Source organism: Spea bombifrons, chromosome 6, assembly GCF_027358695.1.
Source record: "Spea bombifrons isolate aSpeBom1 chromosome 6, aSpeBom1.2.pri, whole genome shotgun sequence".
Classification (NCBI taxonomy): domain Eukaryota; kingdom Metazoa; phylum Chordata; class Amphibia; order Anura; family Pelobatidae; genus Spea; species Spea bombifrons.
The window spans coordinates 2,658,907-2,673,937 of record NC_071092.1 but is presented as its reverse complement, the minus strand read 5'-3'; the positions used below and the strand labels follow the sequence as shown (position 1 = coordinate 2,673,937).

Sequence of the window (15,031 nt, the reverse complement as noted above, 5' to 3'; positions counted from 1 at the left end):
CATCTGAGAATTTGCTTCAATTCAAATAATGTTCTGCAAACTTGGAATGATTTTCGCAAATGGATGGACTTGATTTATTATTATCTCCAAAACATGAAGACAAAATAATTTATGAAGGAACAAATATTCTGAGAGGAACGATTTTCAAAACACACAGAAGATAAATAGCGTAAGAGAAACATCAGCACTGTGCTGTTGTGCTAATATAGATGATGTATAGTAAATTGGAATGATTTATAATGCACTCATTCCAGGGCAGTGACTGAAAAGGAAAAAAAAAACATGTTTACTGTTAGCAGAAATCCATTTCCAGGTAAAAAATGGGTTTGATCCTTACTAATCAAATAATGGCCGCCATACCTTCAAGAAAGGATTAAATGAAAAATTCATGGGCGAGTTTATCCTCCGGCTGTACGGTTTTACAACAAATTATTCAAGAGGCAGCTAACTAGTGGCTGATGGACTACAACTCCCACAACTCCCCATGATACCTTACCAGTGGCTGTCCACTTAATTCCCTACCAATCTCATTCCATAACGGAAATTGTAGTTCATAGACAGCCAAGCCACATCCTTAACCTCTAAATCATGGTGTCAATGGATACTTTCTTACCAGAGCCTTATCTGAGGCTCTTGGTGAGGAGGTCACATCCTCTTCTGGAAGCGGAAGGCAGCGCAGGGACTTTGCCCCCGGGTGGCTCATGCGCGCCCCTCACCTTGCGGTGTCTGGGACAGCTGCCCCCCTTTTGCCCAAGGGAAATTAATGCCTAGTTGCTTACCATGGTGGACAACTCCTTTCAATCCATGAATGATGGGATCCAAAGCTGGGTTGTTCCTTTGTGTTGCCTGCAAGTAAAAAAAAAAAAAGGTTTAGTATGTGGTCTCCTAAATTCTAAATTCCAGGAAAATGTATGCAGATTAATTTTGTAAAACAAATGAGTGTCAATTAACGAGAAAACTGTGGAAAACCATCGTTATGACATTCAGGAGAACACTGGTCAAGTTCTAGAGCACTACAAAGAATAATCATTCCGGGTTCCGTTTCTCTTTAGTTCCATTCTAACACTCAAGCCTTCCGCTCTGAATATTCCGTTATGGAGTTCTGTAACGCGTTGCTGACTCAGCGGTGTCCGTCCGCTAACACTAATGTACCCTGCGAGACGTTCATCTCCAGGCGTGATTCAGACATGGCCGCACTCGCAGTTCATAAACACTTTCCTCCTCCGCCGCAGGATCAAGAAAAACCCCAATAAATAATTTATACGAGATCTGCATCTCAAACATTATGTTCCAATTTTTTTTTTTTTAAATATATTCAGATTTCATGATTCTTTCGCTGTAGCCCATTTTTTCTAATTTATTTTGGATGAAACCAAAATAGTTAAAGAAACTTGGTGTCCTGTGAAATAAAAAAAATTAAATGTAATATCTGAATTTATAATCTTAGCTCTTATCTGGTTTTTGGGTAACTTTTTACATAGTACACTGGTTTTTAATGTTACCTTGTGATGGTATTAAGGTAAGGTGGGCGTGTGGCCACACCCCTCTGCCCCACCCACTTTGTCACACCCCTCAACACAGGTGTGTCCCCCATTTGGACTCCTGAAACGCTGGGGGGGGGGATAGTTAAAGGGACCATTATTTAAGAATACATATCGTGCTGCGTGACATGACGGCTATACTATCAGGGGTCAAGAGAACCTTTCTAATGAATAAATATTGGGGGGGGGGAAGATGGAAAAATATATAAAAAAAAACTATATGCATTTTTTTTTACTTTAAACTGGTCAAAAAATAGAACAGCATGGAGCCGTTAAAAAAAAAAAAAAAACATTAAGAAAAATGTGCCAAAAATATTCAAGCCACCAGCCGCGTAAAAAGCACGTTAAAAAGTTGATTGACGGACTGTGTCACTTACGAAACAGCAAAAAAGGGACAATGAAATTTTATTTAAAGCGATTTTAATGCACCGGGCCACTTATTCTCCTTTGAGAAAATAATATGATTTCTTCCCGGAGCACGGCGTCTGCTTATTTAAGCAGCAGTGCACAGAATCTTTCAATCCTTATGACCGTTGAGAAAGAGAAATCACCCACTAGGGGGTAACATTTTATCAGAATGAAGTCTGTCTTATGAAAACGGCCACTGTTTCCTAAACGGTCCTCCTGCGATGAAGGTAATACCATGGATTTGCCTGCATTTCTGATGCTGTAAACGTCCGGCTAGATCGGACCCGAATAAAGAAAGAAGCGAGAAAAATTTAGGATTTTCTAATTTTTTTTTTTTTTAAATTCAAGATTGTGTTCAAGAGTGGAAGAGGTTAATACAGCGAGGGTATTAAACATGCATGGGATAGACATACGGCTCCTGAATCTAAGACGAGACCAACGACTGATTAAGGTTTGAGTCTTTACAGCAGGAGAAACGGGCAGACTAGACGGGGGCCGGATGGGGCCGATCTGCCAGCAGATTCTGGGTTTCTATGGGTAGAGGAAAACCAGGACGAGTTTAATGATCAGAAAGATGAGTTTCCTCCTTAAAGAGGTTTATTTTTTCAGCAGGAATTAATCCAAGGATGGATCTTCTGTTACGTTTGATGAAGAGGATTTTTTTTTTTTTTTTTACAAATTGCTGATTGATAATTACAGAAAAAAAAAATGACTCAGCTGAAGGTGCAATCAGGTGAAAGACCCGAGTGAACCACTTCAGTATTTTAGACACGTTCAACGAGGCTCATCTGGCTGGTGAAAGCATTTCTATTTTTTACTCATTACTATTATATATATTAAAGTTAAAAAACAAATTATCATAAAAAAAATTAGATTAAGAACATCCACGAGGACAGCCAAGAACGGCTCTCTAGGTTACGATCCAGTGGCCACCATCAAAAAGAAGCGAAGGACCAAATGTAGAGAATTTACGTTTTTATCAACGGGGCAGAAGATTCCATAAGTTGTTCTTGGCGTCGGATCAAAGGGTGCTCAAGCGCCCAACACGGTGTATGTCTCATTAGGAACCGTCGTTTCGGCCGTGGACTCTACGCATTCCATGGGAAAAGTCTTTAAGTAGAGTTACGAATTCTGATAATGCCCCCCCCGACCCGATTGTCTACCTTCGGAACGGGTCGAAGAAAAGGTTGAGAAACAACAAACGAAATAATCATTGTTTAAGAAATTCCGAGACCGGAAACCACAAAGAAGAAAGGACTTTAGTGAACTCCGAGACGCTGATCTAATTTGACTTCGGGCGCTAGGTGCTGAGTAACTCGAGATGACTGAACATCAAATATTAAAGAACACTGACAGGTGTACAAAGCCAAAGGCTGTTAATTGTATCATAAGGCCGGGAGATGTGTGCTACAAAACGGTTATTTCATCGGTACATGACACCCGGAGAAAGGAACCTCGCTATCGCACGGCGGGAAACGCGGTGTCGGCCCTGTGGCGTTAGAAAAGAAAATTGTCCTTTAGTTTACTTTTAGTCATTGAGATTTAAGCTTTTTGTAAGAGGATTGCGGCTTTTGGAGCAATCTTCTGACTGCGGGAAAAAAGTGATAAAAACAGTAATTATTATCGATTGCTAATTTTCCCAAATTCCGATCGTTGTCAGAAACGGCCCTATCGGAGAGCAGGAAGGTGGCGTTTCTCTCACACCTGTACTGGAACCATTATGGGTTCAACACAATCCCATATCGGTACGGAAAGAAGCCTGACAGGAACCAGTATCAGGCTGAGGATGGTCCCTCTTAAACAAACGATTTAATAAAGGGGGAGAACGCGTCAAACCGTTCCAGCGCCCGACCGAGATGGCTTTCATAAACAAATCCAGTCTCGGGGCCGGGAGCTCTCTGTCAAGCGAGCGTCGCACATAATAACGGGGAGATGAAAACGCTTGTATGTTATTACGAGACGTTTCAACTCGACACCGACCTCTTCTGTTAAAATTCCCAGAGCTCTCACGCAATACGGATTTTCATCAAGACATTTAAAAGAGAACTCGACCCCCCCCGTCCCTCCCGCGCGGCGTTTAGCTTTATTCCGCACTCTGACGCCGCTTGCTATCTGCGTTATTATTTCTTTTCTTTTGTCATAAAAGTGATTGGAAACGGGTCGGAATTGGAACGGAGTGTTTTCCATTACGGGCGGAAAATGAGAACGCGATCCTGCCGGCGTCTACGGCCCCCGAACGCGGCCCGTCTCTGCGAGAGATGAGCTCAGACCTTCATCTGCTGAACGTTTCCACCGGCAGAGGCTGCGGTTCTGTAATATAATTTATCAATCCACCTTTTATTATCCGCTTCCCCGGCACACGAAAGCCGCTCGCTGCCAGTAACAGATGCCGCGGCGGTTCTTCGAAACGTTCGGTTGCCGACACCAGATAAGCCGGCAGGGATACAAGCGCTTCGTGAAGCCGCTGCTCTCCACCGATTGCCAGCAAAATGCCAAAAAAAATTATAAAAAAATATACTTTTTACAAAAATATCAGGACAATTCTGGGCTTTTCTACAAGAATTGAAGCGTCTCCACGTGCTGTGATATGCGTTCCGACGCGGCGTTAAGACAGATCATCATCATCAGTATTCACCAACGCTGGTAAAAATTAGTCTCTGTCCCAGCCGTGTCAGATTTCACGTGGCGGCACCGGCGGATAAAGCTCCTGTACTTGTCATTGTGACTTTATAACGAACTGCAGAATCACCTCCAAATCCAAATGTGGCGCATGTACGCGGCTACGTGGGAATGATTGCCTTCATTCTGCCAGGAAGCATAACCTTACCTACCTACACGGATAGCAAAGTGCTCTAATGTATGATCGGATAACAAGTGACACGCCACTAAGAGGCGGTTTAGTATGTTCTGGGCGCTCTCGGTAATCTGACAATATAATGCAGCAGCCCGAGATTGCCTTTTTTATAATTTAAAACAGCTCTGTGCCCTTTCATCCGATCTGCCTGCGAACGGAGGGGATTTTAAAGTAAAACTGCAATCTCCATCCTCTCCTTTATATTATTAACCCTAGACTCTAACACCATACACTGACACTCACGCTAACACCATACACTGACACTCACGCTAACACCATACACTGACACTCACACTAACACCATACACTGACACTCACACTAACACCATACACTGACACTCACGCTAACACCATACACTGACACTCACGCTAACACCATACACTGACACTCACGCTAACACCATACACTGACACTCACGCTAACACCATATGCTAATACACGCTAACCCTAAATACTGACACATACTCTAATATCATACAGTAACACACGCTAACTGCACACACATTAACACACGCCAACCCCATTCGTTCAACACTTCAACACTTGCTCAAAACGCGTTACCGCCTCCAAGTACCGTGCACCCGCCTCGGCGGACCCCTCATTCATTTCTCACTTCTTTTTGGCTCAACCTCTATTTTCTCTTAGTATCGACCAACGAAGTGTCGTTTGCTTACACGAGCATGTTAAGCACGTGAACCATTTTCTATGGCAACAACCTATCTTTTGGCTGCTTTTGTGTCACGTGACACACGTCAATAATATAAATAAAGCAAAAATAAAAAATGAGTGAATGAATGAGAAAAAATATTTCTGGGAAGGGTTTGGGCATTCAGCAGTAACGGGGTGATGCTTCTAACGCTGTATTTGGGTATTATGTGTTAAATTCAGCAGCATAGGTGGAACATAACCTTTAGATTAATCTTTTCTCTAAACCTTTATTTTAAAAGCACTTCTTATGTTTTCTAATTAGTCCTTTTTGTGAATTAGAGCTTCACAGCCTTACTTAGAATAAAAGCCAATTGAACTTCACCAAGGTTCATTTTAAGCCCATCTGGAGGTTGTTAAGGCAGGAATGTGGTTTCAAACACCCTTGAATGTTTTCTGCATATTCCCTATAGAGGTTTATGGTGTCTGCTCCTCTTTTCTTCCTGGAGACGTATAGAGAACTCCAGAAACAACTCGGAATGTTCAAACTAATTGGAACACACCAACGTTCAGCTGGGGGTTTATTGCCAAGTAGCAGTGACTGCCTTTGAACTCGCTGGTCTTATTAAATTTGCAAGTTGTATAATTTAATTGCGTTAGTAAATGTCTAGCCCGGTAGCATATAGGGTGGAACGAGAGAAGAAAAAAAAAAATCGACCGGTTCAAAGACTGGTCATATGAACAATCATTCCTGGAATGAAACGCGGTAAGTTTAGAACTTGGATACAGCATTCTGGAACACCAATGTTTTTCTCTATATATTTTCTATGTGTATATGTTTTTTGGATATTTCCGGGGTGGGCTAGACAGTGGTGTATTTACTTTTGGCGCTGCCATTGGCCCAACCCAGAGGCACCTCCAGCCTCCCCCCATCCGTCGTCAGCATCCTCAAAGCAGTCAAAGGCGACGTGTGCCTTAAAGACACGGAGAGCCGGGATATGACGTCATATTCTGGTGCCCAATGTCTTGAAGGCGCGTAAGCCTATGCAGTCTATGGAGGCTGTGCCCACTGTGTAGGGGGACACTAAGTGTCTTGATCGCCCAAGAGTCGCCCCCTGGACCTGCTGCCCTACACCTAGTCGGCCTAGGCCAAGATACGTCACTGGGTTTTAAGACAACCACAAGAACATAAAGACCTTCATCCAATCTCAGTGTCCTTCGCAAATACAACACAATCATAAAAACTCCACAACAAAAATTCTGGTTTTTTTACCCAGATATCTGACACCCACGCTGTCTAACTATTTTATATCGGGATATAAAATGCGCATATGTTTAATATTCAATAATATCAATGCGAATCCCTTAATATCAAGATAGAATCCTAGCGATAATTCAAAAGACCTCGGCACGCTATGCGCTGATTGGGTACTGGTCTTAAGAAGTGCTCGGGTCTACCCAACACAAAGGCTGGATCATTTACAAAATGCCAATAAATTAAGAGCTCTTACATTTTGGGAATAACAGAATAATTTGCTCTTTTCTTTCGATAATTACAATCAGCAGGTAGTCTCATCATCTTTTTTTTTCCTCCAAAAGCACAAAGGTTCGGAGGCAGAGCGAGCGCTGTGAACGGCTACAATAATTTTAACGTATCGGGTATCTAAGCTTGCTTAACAAATGTATTTTCGTAAAGCTCACAGGAAGCCTCTGTTATTAAATCGGAACGCAGGTCCTCCGCTGCACATAATTTGACTTTGTCATTAATGTCACTTTTTAAATAGGTAGACATATTTTTTTTCTGTTTAGAATCTCCTCAGTGACACCGTTTAGTTATAATTACGCCTTTACATAAAAGAGCAACGAGCTTACAAAATTTGATACTGGGGTTGAACTCATAAAACCCAGGTATACAAAAAAAATAAATCAAACAAAAATTGGAAATATGATATTTTCTACAATTTATAGAAAGCGCATTCTTATTCATTAAAGGGGACACAAGCCTTTCAAAAAGGGTCATGGTGTGATAAAAATGCCAACATTTCTTTCCCTAACTAGTGTGCTGGCATCAGTGTTCACTGGGGGAGGCCATTTTGTTTTAAACACCTTACTTCCTGTTTGATTTTAATGTTACCAGTGTAACACTATATGGCTTCCCCAGTTTGCCGGATCTGCATTAAATGCAGCCGGATAAGTAAAAAGAACACAGTTTCCCATGTGATTTCTCTTTCTCAAACAGAAGATTAGCTACAACAGATTAGTTTCAATATCATAAATTAATTAAAAAAAAATAAAAAAAATTGTGCATAATTTCCTAACCAAATCCACGGCCGCTCTATCCCTGACCTCAAAATATAGCCATAACCTCTCGTGCTATAGGGAGCCGTGGTGTAAATCATGTGATAACACATGAACCTTTTTTGCACCTTAATCAATCAATATTGCCATACAAACAATTAAAATGTGTGTAAAAAAATAAATAAATAATAAAAAAAATGTATGCCATTTTTGTAATGCAGATTTACCGTCTCCAAGCCAAATACACTTATATTCCCCGTCCACGAATACCTTATATAACCCTCTTAAGAAAAGAAAAAAAGCGCATTGTGTGCAAACTAAATTTTCACAACACCCACATTTAATAGATGTATTTTGTTAAGCTGGATTAAACAAAAAAAAACTTAAAAAAAAACTAAATTATATTGAAATTTATTCTAAAAGGTTACTAAAGATAGAAGGAGTCTTCCCCTTAATGGAACGAGCAGATCCGTTCTGTGAACCGCAGAGCCCGTTGCAGATAAAAGATGTCACACGCAGCGCTGCAGTAAACAGACTCTGCCCGGTCAGCCGTCCCGAGAGGACTATTGTCAACTCACGGCTAGTATTTTAGCACAATTTGGAGAGAAGCCCAGGTTCTACATGCACACAACGCCAGTAACACAGACATTTCCCATTATTGTTTTTGTCAGTTAGAAGGAACGTGAGAAAACAGAAAACAAAAAACAAAATTAAAACAAAAAAGACCGGTTGTTTTAGGTCTTCTGTAGTGGAAGGGTTAGAACGCGGCATGTTTGACCAGGAATACTATAAAAAAAAATGCACAACTAGGGGGTGGGATTTTTAGCCACAAAAATGCTGATAAGAGGAAACGTGCCAATAGAATCATCTTATTACAGATTTCGCCGAGGTTCCATGATGTGTATCAGATATACGTCCTTTACCTGGAAGAAGACCGACATCGCCGCTATCAACCTCTTCTCCGAAATAGCTGTTCCAAAACTGTCAAAGTCATCAGGATTGTAGAAGTATATCTGCATCTGCAATTTAAATAAAATAGAATAAAAAATAATTATTATTATTGGTTGACCCTTTGAAAATGGCTTTAAAAATGAGTGCCGTACGAACAAGACGTATCCTCTACTGAGCTTATTCCTCAACCTCGAGACCCGCGTCCCTCCGAGCTCAGGTTTTTACAATGTGACAATGCAACATTAAACGTTCAACAAAAGGGGTGCCAAGGAGGACTAAACAATGGCTGGAAATCTTATGTGGTCTAAGACCTACCCGGTGTCCTTGCTAGACAAGGCTAGACCCCAAAGCGTCCATCCTTAGGGAGGTAGGAGGTTGGTATCCAAACACATTTAGGTACAATGGTCCTAAGACTATTGACATATGAAACAAAAATGTTGACCAAATCACTCTTGCAGGGACAGCCCTTTAATGTGTAACTTGCGTGATACTTAGAAAAATATGAAAACTCTCCCGGTATTATGATCCTCAAAGACCGGAGCTTGGTCTCCATGGGCCTTCGTGACAACGTGTGGTTACAATATGAACCAAAAACAAATGTAATATTTTAACATATAAAGCATTTCCAAACTGCTTTTAGACCAATCACCGGAATCATTTCAGATGAAACTTCAAACTGTGTACCTTTATTTTTGGAATGAAGACAGAAACAATAACTTAAGTGTACGAGATGAATAGTTTGCATTAAATGCGAACATCGGTTCCCACGACTGCATTTTATCATCGTCGTCATCATCATCATCACACCTGTTTTACAAAATTACCGTCATGGTCACAAACAATCTGATTAGCTCAGTATCAGAGCTGAGAGCTGCTAGGTGGAAACGTTTGACAATGGCATCAAGCGCAATCAAGAGCAGTTGCAAAGAAGGCGTCACGCGCATGGAAAATTGCTCCGGAACAAAGAGATCCAAGAACAATGCAGCTCTATTAAACTTCAACGCAGAGATGTAGTTTACGATGTATCAGAGCTCAGTGATAGCAACGAACGACCCACACTCAGAGATAAATGCAGTCATTTTAGTCAGAATTTTACTGCTACCGCTCTCTTTCAAATCAGCAGCCTAAAAACGGGCAGATTACGAAGCTTAACGGGGACACGGATTTCAGAGGGAATGAAACACAAACAGTAACAAGAAAGGTTTAACCGCTTTTATGCGGAACAGGGTAGCCACAATCTATACTATTTGGCAAAAGCCAGTGGAAAAAAGACTTTCAGCACCTGTGTTCGGGGTATGTGTGGCTAGAGGTGGGGAGGGCTGTAACTGGCCCCAGGAGAGCGCCATACCCAAAGAGCCACCTCGAGGCACTGGGCTGCAGAGCGTTGGGTGGTGGCCATGTTGGAGCTCCAATGACACAAAGGTCTCCGTTGATTTCACAGCTCCCTGGGCTGGTCCGGAGAGATTCGATGATCTCTCTAACAGCCGTGGTTCTCACTGCTCCCAAAAGTGGGACAGTGGGGCAGCTACACGGAACAATGCCCAATACTTGTGACCGTCTCGCTAAAGCCAGGGCACTTGAGAGGCATATTTTTGTATCTATGTTTTGACTAAAGTTTTCTCCCTCCTGCTCCCTCTTCCCGTACAAAGGCTGCCTGAACCAAACAACAACAATCAGCAACTTAGCAATAGGGGAGATAACCTAACGAGGAGGAAAGATCATGAAGATCCTGAGGACAATAAGATAGGACATCTGCTCTCATGGTATCTACATAAGAGAGTGTCTTATACATGAATACTGTTTATTTTAAAGACTCGCCGATTTAACCCATGCTTAGTATCTGTGTGAGTGATCTATGGAGAGTACACCTGCCCATTAGTAGATCACAAATATCTGGGATAAAATAATATATTAAAAAAAAAATAAACATTTTATTGCATGTAAATGAAGATATTTTGACTTTTCTGTGCATTTTCCCGTTGCGATCCGACTCCCTTCTACCTATTAAGAATATAATTTATAACATCGTGGGCTCCACCGCGATAAGTTTCAGTTATATGGATTAGATAATGCGTTTTGATTTATCTGAACTAAAAACAGAAGCGTGCGGATCCAGCACATCAAAGATATACAACTAAACATAATTTGTCACATTTAAAGGGTGTCATTTATTAACAAAAACGAAGCCTCTGACATTCCGTTCACGAAGCAGCCAACCATTAACGCTGCATAAATAGAAGATATATTATTGCAGTTTAGTGGTTTCATTTGGTCTAATGCAATCCGCGGAGTTTGGAAGTCTTTTTATTTACAATTTTTACAAAGCAATTCATTTCAATAACATATTTCAAGAGAAGGACACGTTAACTATCTTTAGAAGGCCAATAACCGACGTTGAGCTCGTGGGTCAAAAGAGAAACATTGGCCGATTTCACCTTCACAAGAGTGAAATGGGAACAGAACTGTATAAAACTAACTATTTGGGGATTTAAATAATGAGTATTTCACTATAAGTGAGAGCGCTGAAGGTGTATGCAATATTGCGTTCAGGAGACTCTGTCCCCAGAAAGACTACAGAAGGGACAGAGAGAGGGGATGGGAGAGAGAGGATGGGGGAAGAGAGAGGGAGAGGGGGAGACAAAGGATGGGAGAAGAGGAGAGAGAGAGGGGGGGAGAGAGGGGGGAGAGAGGGGGGAGAGAGAGGGGGGAGAGAGAGAGGGGGGAGAAGAGAGAAGGGATGAGAGAGAAGAGAGAAGCGATAGGAGAGAAGAGAGAAGCGATAGGAGAGAAGAGAGAGAGAGAGGGGGGAGAGGGAGAAGAGAGAAGGGATGAGAGAGAAGAGAGAAGGGAAGGGAGAGAAGAGAGAAGCGATAGGAGAGAAGAGAGAAGCGATAGTAGAGAAGAGAGAGAGAGAGGGGGAGAGGGAGAAGAGAGAGGGGGAGAGAGAGGAGAGAGGGGGAGAGGGAGAAGAGAGGGGGGGAGAGAAGAGAGAAGGGATGGAGAGAAGAGAGAAGGGATGGAGAGAAGGGATGGGAAAGAAACATTCAAATATTTGGGATTTAACAAAGCACAAGAGAGAAGTTTATTTCAGAGTTAGAGAGGCCAAAATCTAAAACTAGCGAGTCAGATGCTTAGATGGAATGGGAGGAAGTTTTACTTTACTGGGAGGGAGGTAGATAAGTGGAGCAGCCTCCCAGCAGAAGTGGTAGAGGGTAATACAGTGAGGGTAATAAACATGCATGGGATAGACATACGGCTCCTGAATCTAAGACGAGACCAACGACTGATCAAGGCTCGAGTAGGACCAGCCCGGTGTATAAACTAAATTTTTGGTGGAAACCATAGGTTTTGACAATTGTATAAACGAACAACTAAACAGAATCCTAATCCGGAATCCACTATAAATAAATTGGCGTTAAGAAAGCCACAATACGGGATTTACCATTCAAGCAGACTCTTGAACGTTTTGGTAGAAGGAACGCTGAAGAACATCGCAGAGGTCGGGTTTTCTTTAAACAGCCTATTATTACCCTCGCTTGTATCGACCATTATATGAAAATAACCAGTTGACCGTTGAGATTTGTAATATAGAACCTAAGAAATTGCTTTATTCTGAGGCTAACAGCCATATGATTTACCATGAAATGAAGTCTGCTACATCATTTTGGATAAATGGAAATATAAATTTAATAGAATTTCCAAGACAACAAAGATTGCAAAACTCTAAACGCGGACAGAAATTCTGTAAATCATTTGAAACCAACATGCGCACAGAGAGGCTCTCGGCCGTTATAAACAGCTGCCTTATTATTTTATTTAAACCGGGTAATACGTTCGCTCTGGATTTCCAATTTATTAGTTTGATGTTTAAAGATTGGAAGTCATTTTAGGGCTATTAGCATAGAATTAAAAAAATAAAAATCGATGAGAAAAAAAAAAGGCAGATTTGAAATTGTTTTTCACAACAGCGGCAGATTAATCAACAACATAACCGGAATAATTCCACGATACCGGGAAATGAAAAGCCAAAAATAACCCGAGGATGAAAAGAACGTCTGGCGTTAAAGGGAGTCAGGTGAACCTCTCCTGACACAGGTATACATAACAAGTGTCTTAGTATAGTTTAGACAGTCCCTCTTTGGGAGACTAATCACCGCACCACTCTTTCCCTGATGATGTCTTCATTTTCCAGGAGTTCAGAATGTTTTCTGGATTAAAATGTATCACAGTGTTCTACGACCCAAATGTTGTGCCAAGTCCTAAAGGACCCTCTATTCAGGTCAATGCCCAGATGGGGGTTTTCACCAATGAAAGCCCCCTTTCCTCTGTATGTTGAGTCCCAGAGTACTCCACGGCCACCAGGACTTCACCAAAACCACTAGCATGATAGAAGGTCACCCATAACCCCCAACATTGCAGGTGTCCAAGTCCACACTTGCAGTGCGACAAGGAGGCATGGGGACAGCCTCGGAAAATCTTGACTATCCTGCGTTCCTCCCATCGCTCCCGCGTTCCTCCCATCGCTCCCGCGTTCCTCCAATCACTCCCGCGTTCCTCCCATCACTCCCGCGTTCCTCCCATCACTCCCGCGTTCCTCCCATCACTACTGCGTTCCTCCCATCACTCCTGCGTTCCAATGGCATGTTGCGTTGGCTAGTCCAAGTTTATGAATAAAAGGCTCATTGTTAGAAAAACCCTTTTGCAATTATGTTAAACCTAGAAATGCTTTCCATGAAAACGTCTGAATGACCCCAAACTATTGAGTGGCGGAGTATAATTACATTGAAAATATATACATTACAGCCTACAGTCCGTGACAGCCCGGGGCTCCATGTTATCCCATAGATAACGAAATGAGTACAAATTTCAATGCATTGGTATTTTACGTTCAAAGAGGACCCGGCACTCACACACGCGCTCATGGCCCTTGAGTACGGCCCCTTGAAATTATTTTCACTGTATATATATTTTTTAGGTACTTGAAAGCCGGGCACCCGAGGAAATGTAATTCCACGCAGTAATTCTACGCACTTTTCACAGACCGGTTTGAATTAAACATGGAACAGATACACTCTTATCCACAAAACCACAGGTGTGAACCAGATGTCACGCTTGTCTTCTCTCGAGATTACAGCTCGCAAAACTTTTGCCTTTGGAATATTAACAAAGCTGGGTAGGAGGCAGACGGGAAGGCATTAGAAAACAAACAGGTTTAGCATAGCGGCTTATCTGACAAGCCATTGATTTCCTTTGGTGCGAGATTGCATTTATAAAAGATGATTAGATTCCGCGTAAAGCGAACGTCTGCGTCGAGCATCGAAAGGCGACTCCGACAGAACAGACTCAGCGCGCGGACAATGAATTCAGCCGGATCAGCCTCAAAAAAATCTTTGCTGTTGGCTCGAAAACACTGATATACATATGGATCCCGGCAGAGACCTCTTCAGAGGTTCATTTTGTAGGTGGCTGTAGGTGTGATAGGGACTAACTCACTAAACCGAGAGTCTGCACAATATTTCATATCCTTGGCTTCACATTGCCTTACGGAGGGCTGAACACCGAGAGCTTCTCCCTCAAGAAGAGCTGAGTCAGCCCTGTTTGATGCATAGTTAAATTATAAATATTTTCAATGCAAAGTTTTATTTTATCTGTATTTTTGGTATTTTTGTAGTCTTTATTCTTGAAAAAGACACCAAGCAGATTTACTTTACTAATAGGGCGGTAGACAAGTAGAACAGCTTGCCAGCATAAGTAGTAGAGGATAAGCCGCAGCTAACTAGAGCGCTTCCCCTCTGGGGGAGTGGCTTCAAGAGGGGTGGGGCTAGCTGTGTATGTGGGCAGGTCAAGCCTTGAATTAAATTTGTATGGGTGTGGAGTGGGCGGGGCTTAATGCGACCCAGAGACTGACCAGCATTTCCCGGAGAACCGGCACTGCAACCCGGAGTCTCCAGACAAAACCCAGAGGGGATCATGCGCGGGATAGACATACGGCACCGGAATCTAAGACGAGACCAACGACTGATTAAGGTTTGAGTCTTTACAGCAGGAGAAACGGGCGACTAGACGGGGGCCGGATGGGGCCGATCTGTTCTCTATGAAAATCACACGTCGGTAATATGCCTCTGATAATGTAGACTGCAACATTCTACAGCTTGTACATGTAAGACATTAGGATGTTCCATATTGCACAAGGATAAATATTAAAAGCCGGGTCACGCGGAATTTCAAAGTCACATAAAAATGTATTACTCATATAATACATTCAACATCGCACCGGGATCCTGGGGAGAAAACGCTAAAGAAACACACATTAGCACTTAATGGAAAGTTACG

At 42.2% G+C, this 15,031-nt stretch overlaps 1 protein-coding gene across 2 annotated transcripts in view; it reads right to left on the bottom strand.

Moving 5' to 3' along the window:
• PTPRG (protein tyrosine phosphatase receptor type G) overlaps positions 1-15,031 on the bottom strand; it is a 179,534-nt gene that overhangs the window by 65,344 nt on the left and 99,159 nt on the right. For both annotated transcript variants that reach the window (XM_053470206.1, XM_053470205.1), the window contains exons 5-6: positions 8,671-8,766; positions 780-846 (exon numbers count right to left, since the gene is read on the bottom strand). In XM_053470206.1, coding sequence (XP_053326181.1) covers positions 780-846; positions 8,671-8,766 — 163 coding nt within the window. The remainder of the gene's footprint in view (positions 1-779; positions 847-8,670; positions 8,767-15,031) is intronic.